General features: G+C 44.8%; 1 protein-coding gene and 1 long non-coding RNA gene across 6 annotated transcripts in view; one reads left to right on the forward strand and one right to left on the reverse strand.

Moving 5' to 3' along the window:
* The window catches only part of PLB1 (phospholipase B1), a 154025-nt gene that overhangs the window by 74741 nt on the left and 59987 nt on the right, over positions 1-19297 (reverse strand). For all 5 annotated transcript variants that reach the window (XM_054245111.2, XM_054245110.2, XM_078349616.1 and 2 more), the window contains 4 exons: positions 10151-10209; positions 7805-7878; positions 6354-6397; positions 309-417 (listed from right to left, as the gene is read on the reverse strand). In XM_054245111.2, the coding sequence (XP_054101086.1) occupies positions 309-417; positions 6354-6397; positions 7805-7878; positions 10151-10209 (286 nt within the window). The remainder of the gene's footprint in view (positions 1-308; positions 418-6353; positions 6398-7804; positions 7879-10150; positions 10210-19297) is intronic.
* The window catches only part of LOC118147368 (uncharacterized), a 49673-nt gene that overhangs the window by 12013 nt on the left and 18363 nt on the right, over positions 1-19297 (forward strand). The window contains exon 2 of the long non-coding RNA XR_004733694.3: positions 10092-10517. This is a non-coding gene — a long non-coding RNA (uncharacterized LOC118147368). The remainder of the gene's footprint in view (positions 1-10091; positions 10518-19297) is intronic.

Raw genomic sequence — 19297 nt, forward strand, 5'->3', positions numbered from 1 at the left:
GAGTCTAGAGCCTGAAAGGCACAGCTGAGGAAGTGAGGGAGAGCAGGACTCTGAAACAGCAGTGACATAGCAGTAAGCCCAGTAATGACCCATGTCTTACGTGAGATTTACAGACAGGCAAAGCAATCTGCTCAGAGCATATGCCTGGCACCATAGTCCACTGCGACTAGTTTCCGGGGGTAGGTGTTAGGGTAGGCTCGTAGATTTCTGGGACACCTCCAAGAGAGCCATAAACTCAGTTTAGGCCACGCCCACCCCTGGTCCCCAGAGGACCTGTGCTGTTCATTGCCCCGGTCATCCCTACTCACTCAGCTCGGTCTCCTGCCACAGCCTGGTTTAAGAAGGCATTAGAACTGGTTTCCTTCCCAGTGCCAATAGAGAAGCCCTTCAGGGATGGGTTGAATTCCCGGAAGATGTCTGCAAATACAAGGAAAAGACGTGCTTAGTGACTACTGCAAAGCAATCTTCAAGTTCCTTTGATAAGCGGCGGTGGATGTTGGGGAGCAGAGTCCCTGCTCCACAGCCCCCACTCTTACCCCAACCTTCACTCAGCAGGGAAGAAAGTGTTCAGCTGCCTTACCCACAGGCAGCACATGACAGGTGTCTCATCAATTATCGTTGAAGAAATGTGAGTCTGGGTTACATGCTTTCCTCATGTATTTTTTTCTAAATATATAGTAGCTTTATTGAGATATAATTCACTTACCATAAAAATTCACCAATTTAAAGTATACAGTTCAATAACTTTCAGTATATTCACACAGCTGTACAGTCATCACTATACAATCAACTTTAGAACTTTTTCATCACCCTAGAAAGAAACCCAGTACCCACTGGCAGTCACTCCCCATTCCCTCCAACCTCCTGGCAATCACAGATCTATGCTGTCTCTGTAGTCTTGCTTACTCAGGCCATTTCATATGACTGAAACCACATACTCCAATATACCTTTTATAACTGGCCTCTTTCACTGGGCATACTGTTTTCAACATCCACCCATGTTGTAGCATGCATCGTACTGCATTCCTTCTTACTGTTGAATAATATTCCATTGTATGAATATACCACATTTTATATATTCATTCTTCAGTTGATGGGGTTTGGGGTTTACACATTTTGGCTATTATGAAAAATGCTGCTATGAACATTTGTGTACAAATTTTTGTGTGGGTTTCTCTTGGATATATATCTAAGAAAGGAAAAGGTTAAACAGAGTTTAACCTTTTGAGGAACTGCCAGGACTTTTCCCAAAGCAGCGGCACCATTTTGCATTCCCACCAGCAGTTTATGAGGGCGTCAGTTTTTCCACATTCTCACCAGCACTTATTATCATCACTTTTTTATCATAGCCATGCTAGTGGATGTAAATTGGTAACTCATTTTGGTTTGATTTGCACTGATGGCTACTGATGTTGAGTATTTTGTGTGTGTTCTTGCTAGCCATTTGCATATCTTCTGTGGAGAAATGCTTATTCGAATACCTTGCCCATTTTTAATTGGGTTGTCTTTTTGTTAGTGAGTTGTAAGTTCTTTATAATTTCTAGATACAAGTTTCTTATTAGATATAGGATTGGCAAGTATCTTCTTCCACTCTTCGGGTCTTCACTTTCTTTGATATATGATCTGATATCCTTTGAAGCACAAACTATCAGTTATTTTTCTTTCGCCACTCATGCTCTTAGTGTATATCTAAGAAGACTTTGTTTACCTCAAGATCATAAATATTTGCTCTTATATTTTCTTCTTATAGTTTTAGCTCTTACATTTAGTGCATTTTTGTATAAGATGTGAGGTAGGAGCCCAACCTCATTTTTTTGCATGTAACTTCCTAGTTGTCTCAGCACAATTTATTGAAAAGACTACTCTTTCCCCATTGAGTAGTTTCGGCATCCTTGCTGAGAATGAGTCAACCATGAAAATGAGAGTTTAATTTCTCTCAATCTTAGTCCATTGGTTGATATGTCTGTCCTTAAGCTAGTACCACATATCTTGATTACTATAGCTTTATAACAGTAAGTTTTGAAATTGGGAAGTATGAATCCTCCAAATTTGTCCTTTTTACAGATTTCTTGGGATATTCTGAGTCCCTTAAATTTCCACATGAATTTTAGGGTCAGTTTGCAAATTTCTGCAAAGGCGCTAGCTGGAGTTTTGATAGGGATCACGTTGAATCTGTAGATTGATTTGGGGAGTATTATTTTAAGAATATTAAATCTTCCGATCCATGAACATCAAATGTTTTCCTATTTATTTAGGTCTTTAATTTCTTTCAGCAATGTTTTGTGATCTTAAGAGTAAAACAGATGCTTTTTTGGTTAAATTTATTCCTAAGTATTTTATTATTTTTGATACTATCATAAATGGAATTGTTCATTTCATTTTAGAATTTTAGCAGTACTAACTGCTAGTATAAAGAATTATAATTGATTTTTATATATTGCTTTGTACCTTGCAATCACTGAACTCATTTATTAGCGCTAATTTTTTTAGTGGATTTCTTGGGATAGTCTCTGTATGGTATCACATCATCTTTAAATAGAAGTGGTTTCTTTATTTCCAGTCATGGTACTTGTTCTTTCATTTTCTTGCCTAACTGCTATGGCCAGTATGATATTGAATGAAAGTGGCAAGAGCGTGCATCCTTGTCTTATTTCTGAAACCAGAGAGAGGGGACAGCATTCCATCTTTCTCCATTGCCTACAATGTCATCTGTGGGCTTTTAGAAGATACCCTTTATCAGAGTGAGGAATTTTCCTTCTATTCCTAATTTGTTGAGTGTTTTTTCAAATTTTTTTCTTTTGTTTGAGACAGAGTCTTACTCTGTTGCCCAGGGTGGAGTGAAGTGGCATAATCTCGGCTCACTGCAACCGCTGGCTCCCAAGTTCAAGAGATTCTTGTGCCTCAGCCTCCCAAGTAGCTGAGACTACAGGCACCCACCACCACACCTGGCTAATTTTTGTGTTTTTAGTGGAGATGGGGTTTCACCATGTTGGCCAGGCTGGTCTTGAACTTCTGACCTCAAGTGATCTGCCCACCTAGGCCTCACAAAGTGCTGGGATTACAGGCGTGAGCCACTGCGCCCAACCTTTGTTGAGTGTTTCTATTGTGAAGTGGTGTCAGATGTTTGCTGAATACCTTTTCTGATCCATTGAGATGATCATGATATGTGGTTTTTGTCTTTTAGCCTACTGACATAGAATATTACATTAATTGATTTTGAGGTTTAAAAGTAACCATGTATTCCTGGGCGAATTCCACTTAGTCGTGAGGTATAACTGTTTTACATTGCGGATTTTGTTTGCCAGTTTTTTGCATTGGATTTCTGGGTCTACATCCATAATATTACTGGTCATAGGTTTCTTCCCTTGTGATGACTTTGTCTTATTTTGCTATCAGGGTAAAACTCACAGAATGAGTTGTGAAGTATTCCTTCCTCTTCTGTTTTTGAGAGGAGTTTGTGAAGAACTGGTAATTGATACCAATGTTTGAAAGAATTCACCAGTGAGGCCAGAAAAAGTCTTTGTTTTTTTTGGTTGGAAGCTTTAAAAGTATTAATTCAATCTCTTTGCTTGTTATAAATCCATTCATATTTTCTACTTTTAATTGAGTCAATTTCGTAGTTTGTGCCTTTTGAGGAATTTGTCCTTTTCATCTAAGTTATCTGATTTATTGGCATACAATTGTTCATACTATTCTCTTATAATCCTTTTTATTTCCGTATGGTTGGAAGCATCTCCTCTTTCATTGTTGATTTTGAGTCCTCCTCCCTTTGCCAGTCTAGTTAAAGTTTTGTCGGTTTGATGAACTTTGCAATCTCATGCATTCTAATTGCCTTTACTCAACTGGATCCACACTTTTCACTTTTTCATCCTTCCAACTTGACTGAGCCCTCCTGAGAGCAGGGTCTATGTATACCCCAGGGCCTCATAAAATGCTCAATAAATGTTTATGGACTGAATTAGAAATAAAACAAAGTCCACACAAGCTTGGAGAATTGTTCAAAGTCATGTAGATGCTGAGGATGGCTGATTTCTCAGCTCCAACATGGGATGCTTGCCCCCCGTCTCACAGTCCACTAGGATGTGAGAAAGAAAGTGGCCGGGTAGCAACCAGGACTTAAGGGCTCCATGGCATCCAGCGGAGTGCTTCTAGAACCCAGCTCTGCTGCGGGTTTACCACACAGATGGACTGGACTTATTCCTTCAGGCTTTGGGGACATGATGCTAACAAATGGAAATTGCTCCGATTTCTACTCAGTGGAAGAACTGTGAAATCAACCGAGCGATTTGAAAGTGGAATGGTTTGTCCTAGGAGGTGGCAGGTTCCCTAGGAGGTAGACGAAACTCAGCACAGCCTACCCAGCTACTTAGCAGGAATGTCACAGGGAGGAAATGCACATTGGATAGGGCAGCAGCTTGCTGGCTCAGGCAGACATCTCTGCCAGGAGCATTCTCTCCCCTTTCCTTACCTGAATTCTAATTCTTGAAGCTCCTTTTCAGAAGATAGGGTCAACAGACTCTATGTTTATTTTCCCCTAAGCTTTGTACATATCTATAAACGTTAGTCATATGTCCATCTTTAGGAAGACATGCAGCCAAAGAGACTTGGGTGATGTCATCGGGACACTGTTCTCCTATTTCCCAAGCATCAGCACTGGAGTATTTGCTGAATTAAATTGAACAGGGGGTTGAACAGGGATTCTGTTCTGCCCTTACATTCTTATGAGTTTTCTAACACATTTCCATATAGTTATTTCCCCCTACAATCAAATAGTCTTCACATCTCTAGCAAGAAGAATCTAAACGGCTGCTATTCCATTTCTGGGGAATCATCCACCTGAGGGGTAACAAAGCCTCAGTTCTTTGTAAGTTACTTTGGTAAAAGAGGTGAACTATACCCAATCATCGTGTCCACGATACGAGCATGGGAATTAGAGAGCCCAGAAAGCTGTTGTATAAATTGGGCCATCCCACAGCCAAGTTAATCGCACTCGCAGAAGCACCCTGAACCATCTCCTAGCAATAGAGGAACTGACTTATAACTCACATGGGTAGATCTAGATGTAACGAAGGCAATGAGTGCCTGTGGCACAGAACTGCGTCTACGTAAATTCAACAGGATTACAAATAACCGAAACAGGTAAGTGAAGTCTGCCCAGCTCAGCTCTGCCTGTGTGGAGATTAAGCTATGATGTCCCCATCATCCAGGTCTTGGTGGCTTCCAGTTCAAGTTGTTAGTTTCGAAAGCTGTATTACAAAGGGATATGTACCAGGAAGGTAAACGAGAATGGGACCAATCAAATACCTCTCAGGCAAAATTATCAGCCAGAAGATTCCAGGAGAAGAGTTCAGTTTAAACACTTGCGTACTTTAAGAACAAGCACGATGTGTATGCACTGGGGAGAATTTAAAACAAGAATATAGTCAGGCTTTAAAAAATCATTCCGCCTGTAGTTCCAGCACTCTGGGAGTCCGAGGCGGGCAGATCCATCCACGAGGTCAGGAGATCAAGACAATCCTGGCCAAAATGGTGAAACGCCGTCTCTACTAAAATTGCAAAAATTAGCCGGGTGCAGTGGCGCACACCTGTAATCCCAGCTACTCGGGAGGCTGAGGCAGGAGAATCGCTTGAACCCGGTAGGCAGAGGTTGCAGTGAGCCGAGATCACACCACGGCACTCCAGCCTCCAGCCTGGCAACAGAGCGAGACTCTGCCTAAATAAAAAAAAGCATTCCGAGCAGGTTGGTAGAGAAGTAAATTAAGGAAAGTGTTGAGCTCCAAAGATGTCTGCGTCCGCACAGCCTGCACACGGTAACTTCATCGCCTCCTGCGGCAAAAGCAGTGGTTCCTACAGCAACCCCGCAATTCAATGTCTACGCGCAGCGGTGCCTGCAGCCCAGGTGCCTGGATCGACGCCTCTCCCAAGAGCGATCTGCTCGGAAACGCAGGCGCCGTAGACCAGGGTTTTCTTCTTTCTTGAATCACTTTTCTTTATTTTCGCTAATCTCATACCAGATTACTGGATCACTTTTTAATGACTTGCACTAAGATGTGATCTGAGCTCTTTTCTCCCCCATGCTTTACTTTCTTCCTTCCTTGGTAAAGACAGTGTCTTTTTGACACTTCCCCGCCCCCGGGCCCCGCCCCAAACCCCCGCTCCGCCCGCAACTTCAAGATTTTCATCACCCGAGCTAAGCGGGGCGGCAGTCTCGGGAGGCAGCGCCCCCTGCTGTGTTTAGCGCGCTCCCGCAGCCAGGGCTCCTCCCGAGGCCCACGCCACCTGCAGGGGGAGCGGGAAGCGCGCAGGGCTCGCCCCAAACCAAACTGCCCGCTCGGCCGCCGCCGTGTACTCACTCGCCAGGGTGGTGACGGTGCTGATGCTCTCATCTCCGCCGACGCTGTATCGTGGGCCCAAGAAAGAAAACGAAAGGTTAAAATGCCAGCCATACCGAGACCCTTCAGACAGTAGCAGAAACGCCCGTCTCCGGAGAAACAGCCTGGGGCCTTGGAGCTTGCCCTTCTCCCCATCAGTTCAGTAGAAAAGCGGAAAAGCAAACCAAAATACGACTCCCCTCCCCATAGGCCAGAACAGCCAAACAAAAAGCCAGCTTTATGCCAGGGATGATTTTTGCAGATGTTGGTGCGGGGGAGCTAGGTTGGTTCCTTGCACCCCGGCTTTCAAAGGGGAAGTAGTCCCTCTTCTGCCAGTCCCTTTCCAGCTAGTCACTGCAGCGGGCGTTATTATTATTGGTGTAAATGTCGTTTTTTTAAAGTTGCTCTATTTATTCTTTTTTCTTTTCCTGTTTGGCTTGGAAAAGCCGTTTTTAAAAGGTGTCTTCTAGAGAGTCAGCCGACTTCCAAACCAATACGAACATTCCAAGGTGATCAAAGTTAGATGGGTCTCTAGGCATGAAACTATGCAGCATTCCAGAGTGGACTGGATTCCCTGCTTTTCCACAAGCGTGTCTAGGAGCATCTAAAAGGTTTCCCAAATGTTTGGGTTTTAACTGTGCAGCAGCATGAGGAAGGATGCCAGAGACTCGGCACTCAGGTTAAAGCAGGTGTCAGATGGAGATGCCAGATTCCAGGTGTGGAAACACCAAACCTGTCCGGGCTTGCAGCAGAGGTTTGCTCACATGCAGAGCAGAAATAAGCCTGCCCAAAGCGAGACATGATAAGGGAATGCACTGGTAGGGGCCAGGAAACATCTGCTCTGCTTTGTGATCTTCTGGCTGTGTGATCTTGGTCAGGTTACTTGCCCTCTCTGAGCCTTGTTTCCTCATCTGCCAAATAAAGGCCCTATAATAACAATGCCAGCTACCAGCTACTTACTTTGTGTCAAGCACTGTGCTGGCCACTTAAATTCTTTCTAGTCCTCAGACAGTGCTTAGGTAGTAACGTTATTTCTGCATCAGACATGAAGAGAGAAGCTGGGCATACAGCTGGGCAGCTAAGGCTCGTTACAACTCTGGTTCCAAAGGCAAGGATCTGTGCATCACTCAGGCCACTGCCTCCTTCTGAGATCACATCACAGAGGGAGAAATGGAAGCCAGAGAAGCATTTCCAACCCATTCATATAGTTTCTCTCCCAGACTCCTGGCTCAGAGCTCAGCTACTGTTTTGGGCAATGTAGTGGTTTGAGGAGGCTGGTGAATATCTTTTTCAAATGAAACCTAGAAGTTTGTCATAGTAAAGAACAAAGCAGCCCATCCCTCTGCTTAAGGCACTGTTTTCTAGGGTGCTCAGGGGGTTTCCCTTGCCCAGCAATGAAGGGGTCTTTGGGGCCTTGCCACACCCTCTCTCACCTCCAGGACAGGCCTCGGTACTGAATCAAGACGTCCAACACATTTCCAGGTCTGGACCCAGCTCCATTGCCTGCCTGAGAGAGAACAACAAGGGGGTGAGTTTCTCTGCTTTCCCCAGCGGCCCCCCTCGGCCTGCCTGTCAGAAAGTCTATGTTCTTACACCAGCTGGGACTGCCTGGGCCCTCTCTAGGATCTGGGATCTAGACGGCACCAAGTCTCCAATGCATCCTACCTTTTCAGAAAAGCGCCCCCCAGGAACACCTGATGCCATTCACAGCTCTGCTTCATTCTAAGAAACCCTGCCTAGACCAAGACCAAGCGAAACTTGTCTAGCAAAAGTGCTTTTGAAATTAGACTGTAACTTCTCAAAAGGATACATTTCAGGGTCCTGTTTTTCTCATTTTTAAAAAAGTTATGAAGTATATTATAAAAGGAAATATATCATTATCGTTTTATATCAATATATCTCACCTATGCACAGCTTAAAATGTAGTAATAATATGAAACCCCACGTGCCCACCATCAGCTGGAGAAAGCATAATGTGGGCACTCTCCAGGTGTGTGCCCCTTGCCTAAAGCACACTGTTTCTGAGCAGAGCACTTTGAAGGGCATGCTGAGACCAGCCTCTCAGGCAGTGGTGGGTGAAGGCTAGCCTCCACGAGAGGCCGCCCAGGTGTGATCCCTGCTCTCTGATGCCCAGTTCCTTTGCTACCTGCCAGGCAGGTTCATACCCAAAGTGCTACCTCCCTAGGAATTCCTGAGCAGCTGTGCTGAGATGTGATGACCCCTTGTTCTGAGAGTATCTTCAAGGAGACCAGGGAATTCAGAGGAGGTGATGTCAGGCCTGGTGATAAGCCATGTATAAGCTGCTAACACCCAGCCCGCCAGCCCTTCCTGGGAGGTTATGAACAGCCAGGCCTTTGGGGTGAAGAGTGGCAGAGGGGCCATGGAGGAGGCTGCCAGAGCACAGGGACAGGGTCCCGGACTCAGGGTAAGGATCCCTGGGTTCTGATCCTGGCTTAAGCACTTATAAGCTGTGTGGCCTTAGCCACTTCACCTTGCCCAGCTTCATTCACCTTATTTATTTATTTAGAGACAGGGCCTTGCTCTGTTGCCCAGCCTGGAGTGCAGTGGCACCATTGTGGCTCACTGCGGTCTTGAAATCCTAGGCTCCAGTGATCTTCTAGCCCCAGCCTTTCGAGTAGCTGGGACTATAGGCATTCACCACCATGCTTGGTTAGTTTTTTCTTTCTTTCTTTCTTTGAGATGGGGTCTTGCTATGTTGCCCAGGCTCACTTGACCTCCTGGCCTCCTTCTGCCCTGGACTTCTAAAGCACTGGGATTACAGATATAAGCCACTATGCCCAGCTCTTTTTTTTTTTTTTTCATTTTTGTAAAGATGGAGTCTTACTATATTGCCCAGGCTGTTCTCAACCTCTTGGCCTCAAGTGATCCTCCCACCCTGGCCTCCTAAAGTGCTGGGATTATAGATGTGAGCCATGGGCCCAGCCTTTACTGGTTGAATTTAAAGAAAGTCATACCCCACTGTGTGGGATGGCATTACTGTGACAGGCCATAGACATGAGAGGTGTCTGCTCATTCTAGGGGAGGATTCAGCTGGAGACCCTGTATTCTACTGGCCCAGGGAATAGCACCTGGACTCTGATGAGTGGCTACTGAATGGAAGCTGTGTCTAGAAAGCTCCGGGACCCCTAGTCCCCAGGCTCTTAAAGGGCCTGGTTCTGCTTTTCGTGGATAGTGCTTTGCAGGGTCTGGGGTGTTACCATGGGGCAGATGCAGAGGGGGATTTGGAGCATCTCTGGGCTACCCACCTCTTCCACAGACTCCTGTCTGCTCACCCTCCCCCACCTCCCTCCCCGTTAGCACTTGCTCCTATCTCAACATCTCTTCGCCCCTCTTTTTGGTACCTTCCCTTAGCTTTTTTACGTGGACGAAACAAAGTGCTGGGTCCTTGAATGAGTTCTACACCATGATCTGGAGACCTTGTCCAATGCTGCCCACTACTGACCAGCTGTGTGACTTGGGGTGGGTAACTCCTGTCACCCACATTCCCCCTGGGGTCCCTCCACTTCCTGCTCTCTCCATCTTGGCATTGTGGGAGGAAGATGAGACCAGAATGGAGGTGGGAATCCATGATGGTTAGGGAATGCTGCTGAATGCTGGGGGCGGGGGGCGCGGGCAATGGAGAGGAGCTGGAGATCAGGAGCTGAGATGGCAACTGTGAGAGCCAGCAGTGAGAACTCCTCTCTCCACTTTCCTCTCCAGGTTCTCATATTACTCAAGATCTTTTCCCCTCCTGCCCCTTCTGCATCAGGGTCACTTACTGTGAGAGAGTCACCCAGGGCCCCAATGATGCTGATGTCAGCCGGCTTCAGCCTATGAACTGAGAATACAAGCAGGAGTGAGTGGAAAACGGGGACAGGGCGTCCAAGAAAGCACTGGACCTATCTACTAGAAACAAAGGAATATCTTCCAGGATAACAAAGAAAAAGTCAGTTTTTGCCAGCAGGACACCTTGGCTAAAAGACAGAAAAAACCCATCCTTGTCAATGGGCTCTGCAACACCAGCCATGGAACCTGAGTGCTGGCTTCTTCTCTGGGGCACCTGGACACAGGAACAGGAAGCTGAAAAGTGGATCCTGCTTTAAGCGGGGAGCTGTGCTTGCATTTGGTGAGACCTGATGCTACCAGGTGAGTAGTGGCAGGCCCTTGGCAGGGTGATTTGGGAGTGGGGAAGGAATTGCCATGAAAATAAAACCAATACTTAATCTATCCTAGGATGTGATGATATTTGGGATAAAATATTACATCATTCCATAAAAATCAGTTCAGTTTCTCTAAAGTGAAAGGGGAATACTTTTATACCATTGACTATTTTTTTTAACTGAGAGAAAATTTACAATCCTGGTCAACAAGGTGAAACCCCGTTTCTACTAAAAATTCAAAAATTAGCTGGGCATGGTGGTGCATGCCTGTAGTCCCAGCTACTTGGGAGGCTGAGGCAGGAGAATTGCTTGAACCCAGAAGGCGGAGGTTGCGGTGAGCCAAGATCGCGCCATTGCACTCCAGTCTGGGTAACAACAGCAAAACTCCATCTCAAAAAAAAATAAAGAAAGAAATAACTAAAATTAACTATTTAAAGGTGAACGTTTCTGTGGCATTTGGTACATTCACAGTGCTGTGCAACTACCCTGCTATCTAGTTTTGAAACATTTTCATCACCCCAAAAGGAGATCCTACATCCATTAAGTGGTCCCTCCCCATTTCTCTCTCCTCCCAGCCCCTAGTAACCAATAATCTGCTTTCTGCCTCTATGGATTTATCTATTCTGGATATTTCATATAAACACAATCATATGTGACTTTATGTCTGGCTTCTACTTTGCATAATGTTTTCAAGTTTCATTTATGTTATAGCATGCATCGATACACTTATTTTATCTGAGACAAGGTCTCACTCTGTCACCTAGGCTGGAGTGCAGTGGCACGTGATCATAGCTCACTGCAGCCTCGACCTCCTGGGCTCAAGTGATCCTCTCACCTCAGCCTCCTGAGTAGCTAGGATGATAGGTGTGCACCACGATGCCCAGCCAATATTTTTTATTTTCTGTAGAGAGAGAGTCTCCCTGTGTTGCCCAACTCCTGGCCTCAAGTGATCCTCCTGCCTCAGCCTCCCAAAATGCTGGGATTACAGGCATGAGCCACTGAACTCTGCCACTTCATTCCTTTTCATTGTTGAATGATATTCCATTGTATGGATATACCACACTTCTGTTTATCCATTCACCCACTGATAGGCATTTGGGCTATTTCCACTTTTTGGCTATTGTGACTGGTATTGCTGTAAATGCCTGTGTACAAGTGTTTGTTTGAATAGCCGTTTTTAATTATTTTGGTATACACCTGAGAGTGGAATTGGTGGGTTACACGGTAATCCTATGGTCAGCGTTTTGAGGAACCATCAAGTTGTTTCCACAGCTTTTTATATATATTTTTTGTCTTTTGAGTGTAAGCATACTGTGTGATGTGGCAGCTATTAACTCACAGGACAAATATACTGAACACCAAGCAGTGGCTGGGTACCTTGGACACAGGGATAAGAAATGGAGAATGCCATCGAAAAGCTCATGAACTAAGGAGAAACCCAGAAAAGAGCCGTAGTTATTATCATGTAAGGTTGATAAACACTAAGAGAGGTGTGAAGTGATGTGAGGTTACAGAGCTGGAGGGATGATCTCCCCTGGGGAACTGTGGAGGGGTCACAGCAGGCTTCATGGAGAAGGTCCTGTTTGAATTAAGCCTCAGGAAATAAGAGGAGGAGGAGGGAGAGTGAGTTTGGGTGAGGGAGGGAAAAGCGTGATGATACATGGTTGTGGTATGGTCCAGCTTGGATGTCTCAAAAGCCCAGCTAGTCACACAGTTTGGCTTGCATGAAGCATATATGAGAAAGCTAAGAGAAAACCACCTTGGAAAGGTAGGTTAGCGCCACAGGCCTTTTATGCATGGCTAACAAGTTAGGAGTTAACAAAGACAGTGCTATACATGTAATTACCCACATACACACACAGGTACTCTATCTGCCTACCCCTTTACCTTATACACATAAGAATGTGAATCCTATGCATTTGGGGGACCACACCTGAATTCCTTAATCTACACACAGCTTGATCTCTCAAGTCCCAAGCTCACCTCCCACTCCCCCAGTGACCTCACTCCCAAGGTCACCCTGACTTGGCCACAGGTCCACCCTTGCCAATGCACTTCTGTCCTGTCTCATGGTGCAATGCTGCACTAAATTGTTGAAATCGCTCTTGTGGTTTGGAAGACACCTAGTACAGAGTTTGTACCAGGGAGTGGCCCACCCTGGTGTGAAGAAGGTCATCATTTCAGTAGGCCATTGCTTACGAGGGATAAACCAAAAGTCGTTTGGAGGAGGCTTTCTCAACAGCCTTCTTTGCCAAAGGCAGTTTATAAAACCTTCAGCATAGCTGGGCACAGTGGCTCTGCCTATAATCCTAGCACTTTGGAAGGCCAAAACGGGCAGATCACTTGAGGTCAGGAGTTCGAGACCAGCCTGTCCAAAATGGTGAAACCCCATCTCTACTAAAAATACAAAAATTAGCCAGGCATGGAGGTGTGCACCTGTTATCCCAGCTACTTGGGAGGCTGAGGCATGAGAATTGCTAGAACCTGGGAGGAGGGGGCTGTAGTGAGCCGAGATTGAGCCACTGCACTCCAGCCTGGGTGATAGAGCTAGACTCTGTCTCAAAAAAAAGAAAAAAGCCTTGAAACACAGGATGAGATGATTTTGACACTGGACTATATACAACCCACAGCACCCGTCAACATCCAAATCATGGCTCTGGAATATACCCGCGCAGGAAGCCGGATTAGCATTGAGTGGAAAGCATACTCAAGGGGACTTCCAGGTCTCGTCCACCTTCCTCAATACTATCTACCAATGGGGACAGCCACTCCCAACAAGGATTTGCTCTCGTTGGAAAAGTAAAAGTTCTTGCCTCTTTCTGTGAAAGAATACAAACCCACACATACATAGTTGTAAATATATGTCTGCAAAATATATAGCTCAGTGGCCCTCAAACTTGAGCCTGCATCAGAATCACCTGGAGAGCCTGTGAAAACACAGACGGCTGGGCCCCACCTTCAGAATTTTTGGCTTAATGGGTCTGGGGTGGGCCCAAAGATTTGCATTTCTAACAAGTTTCCAGGTAACACTGATGCTGCCAGTCCAGTCTGGGTACCACGTTTTGAGAACCACTGACAAAGACACTTGATTATCAAAGCCGTTAACTGTAGTCAAGTACTGAGCTTGGACCTGAAAGACCTGGAATGAAGCCCAGGAGGCAGACGCTGCAGTGAGCTATGATCACACCACTGCACTCCAGCCTGGGCAACAAAGTGAGCCCGTCTCAAAAAATATATATAAATAAATAAGTGAATATATGGCTGCATGTGACAGCTCACACCTGTAATACCAGCACTTAGGAAGGTCAAGTTGGGAGAATCACTTGAGCCCAGAAATTCAAGACCAGCCTGAGCAACGCAGTGAGACTCCTTCACCAAAAAACGAAAGAAAGACTAGAGCTATTTCTCCCACGTATACATATAAATCGTCTTGTGGCTCTCACAACTGTAGCTGCCATTGCAAAGCCTGATGACAGCTCCGCCTCTTAGAGTCAAGAGCCACTGAGTGTGTCTTTCCTCAATGTTCCTTCTCCTCCACCTCGCCATGCCTTGAATCCACCCTTACATCACACATACATACACACACACGCATCATGTACACATCCACACACACATGCATCATGCAGATACATTATGCACAGATACACACAATCATGCAGATACACACATCATGCACACATACACATATCTCACACACATGCACACATACATATACACATATGTTCACACATACACATGCATGTCATGCACACATACACACATGTGCATCATGCATACATACACACACATACACATGCATCATGCACACATGCACCTTTCCACATGACTGTAGCCTGCTTGGCTGTTCCCAGCTGTCCACAGCTACACCATGTGGTTCAAAGAACAATATCAAATCACAAAGCCAGCTGCACACATTAGCACATGTCCACCAGGCTGGGCAGGAGAACTTTAAAAAGAGCTCTTCTCAAAGAAATCAGGCTATGGAGTTAAAAAGGCAACAAAACAAAAAACAAGACCCTCTCCCTCCAACTCTAGAGTAGTTTATTTCAGCTCCTGGTGATGACAGTCAAGCACTATATTCTTACTGCCATAAGGTAGCAGTGAATGCGTACAGTGAATCCTGTGAACACTAGCTAGTGTGCAAAGGTTAGGGGAAATCTTTGAGGCTGGTAAAATATGGAAGAGATGGATAAATTTGCTTCAAAAGTATTTTCATTACAGTTTGCTAAAGAGGCAGCTGAAACCTACCATTCCTGTCTAAATTTTTAGCAGGCAGAACACACACACACACACACACACACACACACACACACACACACCCCTATGTTTATGTCTATGTACATACATGTAGATAGACTGATTGGTCTATGGTCATACCATCCTGAACCCGCCTGACCTCATGTGATAGACTGGTTGATTGTGCTGGGGGTGGTTCTCTACTTGGCCATTCTGAAGGAGTCTCAGTAAGAGATACAGTAATAAACCAGATGAAGCAAGCCTAGGTGGGAGGAGTTGACTTAATCTGGGATTTTATTGTTAAGATAGAGCACATCACATTTCATTGGCCTAATTTTCCATAGACCTTGATTTGAGGTTTGTTAATGTCATCATTAATGACAAACACAGCTTAGAATTACAGCAAAGCACTTTAGCAGTTGCTCTTCCTGGAAAAAAACTATTTAGTGATAAGATTAAATTTGTGTGGACTGATTAACTAAACATTATCTGGTACAAATTGTCCACCACCTTGAGAGAAGTTGATAAACACATCATTAACTCATCACGATTTCCACAGAGGGAGCCTCTTATCTGAAGGCCATCCAAGCCATGATGAAGTATCATGAATAGCAAGGAAATTGCACATTAGACTATAGAATGGGGACACTGCCCACTGTCCACGAAGGTTGAACCCAAGAGACAGGCTTGGGGTGCTGGTTCTTTGTCTTGTGTAACCCAGCAACATAAACCACGTGGGGCCCTAATCTGAAAAACGTACTTTCTCTCCATTGTCACCATCTGTCGCCCAACCTATTTGCCGTCTGATTTTAGGGACTTATGTAAAGACTTCCACAACGGTGGTAAGCAGCTGCCTCAAGACTGGAACCATGTTTTGCCTTTGGGGTCTTCAGTGTGACTTTATATGAACCAATGTATGCCTTGCGTGTGGGAGCTCAATAAATGTGTTAGCTGGAATTAAAGGCTAAGTGACTGTGACAGGGACTTTACAGATCTCAAAGTTTTAGATGATGAAAGCCATAGGGCAGGGAAACACTCCTCTAAGTGTCTTGGGGGAGTCTGAACTTGCTCAGTAGGCTGATTGTGCCCAGAGACAAGCAGGCTGTCATTTTCCAGAGGGCTGTTATTGACCTTCCTAACGACAAGGTAGGTCAAGTCACAAGACCCCCGAGTAACAGCCTCAGGACCTACAGTGAACAGTGCACTGCTGGCTCATGATGACGTGATACCCCTAGTGAATGACCACCCAGTGCTGTAACCTGGCCATTTTTCATATTGGCTTTTGAAGAGCTAATTTTAGCCAAATGGGTCAAACCAATGACATCAGAGACTTAGCAAGGAATTGATGGCTTAAAATAAATGAATGAACTGATCTGGTTTATACTATTGGTGACAGCAGCATGTAATTAGCTTTGTGGATCCCTACTTGCAAAAGCTCTGAATTTTTCCCACTGTGTGGAATTCGCAATTGAGATAGCCACCTTCATCAGAAAGTCAATAAGCCATGTCCCCTCTGATTCCTCACTGTCACTCTTTTATTTGCAAAAAGTGACTCCTTTTCTCAATGGGAAAATCCTAAGCCAACTAATAGGTCCAACATATTTTTCTTGGTTATGCTAACTATGTTAGGGAGCGGGCCATCTAGCAACAGAACTTGATGTGAGTGTTTACAGAGTTGTAAAGTCCACAGGAAGGAGCACATGGCAAATTGCATGTATGCACTGACAAGGAGGAAAATGTTCCAAGTTTTTAGTTTTTGTCAGCTACCCAATACCAATTGGTTATAAAATATCACCTACATTAACTCTATGCATCTCATCCCAAGGCCTCGTAGGTCAGTGGATAAAGCACCTCACTCAGGAACTCTGAAGTGCACTCAAAATGAGGCACCCGAGTCGCCAGGGCCATGGTCTGCTGATGACAGGTAGTGTCCCGTTTTGAAACATCACTTTTAATGATGATTAGATCCATGTATCCGTGGTCAGATTGGAGAAGCACTCGAAAATGAGACTATAAAGAAGGTTTTGGACCAGCATGGTAGCTTATGCCTATAATCTCAGCACTTTGGGAGGCTGAGGTGGGAGGATCATTTGAGCCCAGGAGTTCAAGACCAGCCTGGGCAACATAGTGAGATGCCGTCTCTTCGAAAAATAAACAAAATTAGCTGGGCATGGTGGCATGGGCCTATAATCCCAGCTACTTGGGAGGCTAAAGTGGGAGGATCTTTGAGCCACGGAGGTCAAGGCTGCAGTGAGCTGAGATTGCGCCTGGGGAACCCGGTGAGATCTCGAACAAGAAAAAAAAAAAAAAAAAAGAAAGGAAAGTAACTTTGAAGGCCAGTTATTGTAAAAGATATTCTTAGTGAAAAATTGTTTTAATGAAAGGCATTTTGGTCTAGTTGATTTTTCAGTATCTTTTACAATCCTAGGGATTGTTGATCTGATGATTTAGAAATACGCATTTGATTAGTTCAGCGAACATTTATTGGGCTTCTACCATGTGCTTGAGTCACTGGAGGTATAAAGATAAGATGAGCTGCTATTATGAGACATATGTCAGATTATTTTCATTAGAAACATGATCTCCAGGAGAGTGGATGACCTCACCAGAAATATATTATTAATATCAAAGGAAAATAATCATATGGACCTGTGCTGAGTCTTTTTGCCTACCTCATCAGTCACAGGGATGGTTAGCATGTTCAATCAAGATCACTGGCACATGGCCGGGCGTGGTGGCTCACGCCTGTAATCCCAGCACTTTGGGGGTCAAAGCAGGTGGGTTACCTGAGGTCAGGAGTTCAAGACCAGCCTGGCCAACATGGCAAAATCCCGTCTCTACTAAAAACACAAAAATTAGCCAGGCATGATGGCAGGCACCCAGAATCCCAGCTAATTGGGAGGCTGAGGCAGGAGAATCAATTGTACCGGGGGTTGGGGGGAGTGCAGCGGAGGTTTCAGTGAGCCAAGATCACACCACTGCACTCCAGCCTGGGTGACAGAGCAAAACTCTGTCTCAGAAAAAAAAAAAAAAAAAAAAAAAAAAGATCACTGGCATGAGAATGAAATGCATTTTTTACTATTGGTCAGTTAACGGCGGCCATTTTTCTGAATGACACTTTCCAGGTGAGACTCAGAAGTACATCTCTGAGTGCTGAACCCAGGGGGAGAGAGAGTGTTTGGGTCCCAGGCCCACCATGGTTAGATGGGGGAGCCTAAGTCTACCCATCTTGTTATTATATAAGTGGCTCCTATCACCAGAGTATCTCAGATCTTAAGGCCTTGAGATTTCTTGATCTTTAATCTTCAAGTGCTGATAAACACAATAACCTTCAGGGTCAGGGAGTAAGGAAGAGGTTTACATTTTACCTAGCTTTTAGGTACTGAGATATGCTCTAATGGGTTGGCTGGTTATCACTGCCATGACAGAACCATCATCTAGACAGATTATAAAATGCTTTAGGAAGCATTCTTTCAGAATGATAAGATTAGAAAGGGAATGGATATTACTTTGCTGTAAATGTGTGTGGCTAGGAAAACATTCAGATGTTCTCTCTAGATCAGATGAGCTGGTTTATGCCTGTAATCCCAGCGCTGGAGGATCTCCTGAGCTTGAGAGTTTAGGACCAGCCTGGGCAACAGTAAGACCCTATCTTTAAAAAAAAAAAAAAAGTCAGGTGTGGTGGCACATACCTATAGTCCCACCTGCTTGGGAGGCTGAGGCAGGAGGATCACTTAAGCCCAGGAGGTTGAGGTTGCAGTGAGCCATGATCATGTCACTGTTCTCCAGCCTGGGCAACAGAGTGAGACCCTGTCTCAAAAAAATGTTCTCTTTCTCTCTGTATGTCTGTAGACATACACCTATATATACATACATCTATTTATCTGCATCTATAAAAACACACATCTATCAGCTGGGCGCGGTGGCTCATACCTGTAATCCCAGAACTTTGGGAGGCTGAGGCAGGTGGATCACCTGAGGTTGGGAGTTCGAGGCCAGCCTGACCAATGTAAAGAAACCCTGTTTCTACTAAAAATACAAAATTAGCCAGGCATGGTGGCACATGCCTGTAATCCTAGCTACTCAGGAGCTGAGGCAGGAGAATCGCTTGAACCCGGGAGGCGGAGGTTGCAGTGAGCTGAGATCATGCCATTGCACTCCAGCCCAGGCAACGAGAGCAAACTCTGTCTCAAAAAAACAAAAAAAAAAAAAACCACACGCACACATCTATCTATATCTATCTATATAAACACACATCTATTTATCCATATCTATACCTAATCTACCTATTTTTGAGTAAGGGTGTTTACTATGAAGGGGGTCCACGTATAAAGCTGATAATTTATTTCCGCTGATAACGTTCTGCTAGTAAACTAATATGAATGACTTGTCACCATGTATGGGGGGAAATAGAGACTTAATGTGTATATGTAAGATCTATATCCCTATTCCATTCTTCTGCAACTTAGAACAAGAGTCCGTTACATGCCAAGGTTTTGGTTGGGATATTTTTAACTTCCCTGCTAGTCA

This window comes from Callithrix jacchus, chromosome 14, assembly GCF_049354715.1.
Source record: "Callithrix jacchus isolate 240 chromosome 14, calJac240_pri, whole genome shotgun sequence".
In the NCBI taxonomy this organism is placed as follows: Eukaryota; Metazoa; Chordata; class Mammalia; order Primates; family Cebidae; genus Callithrix; species Callithrix jacchus.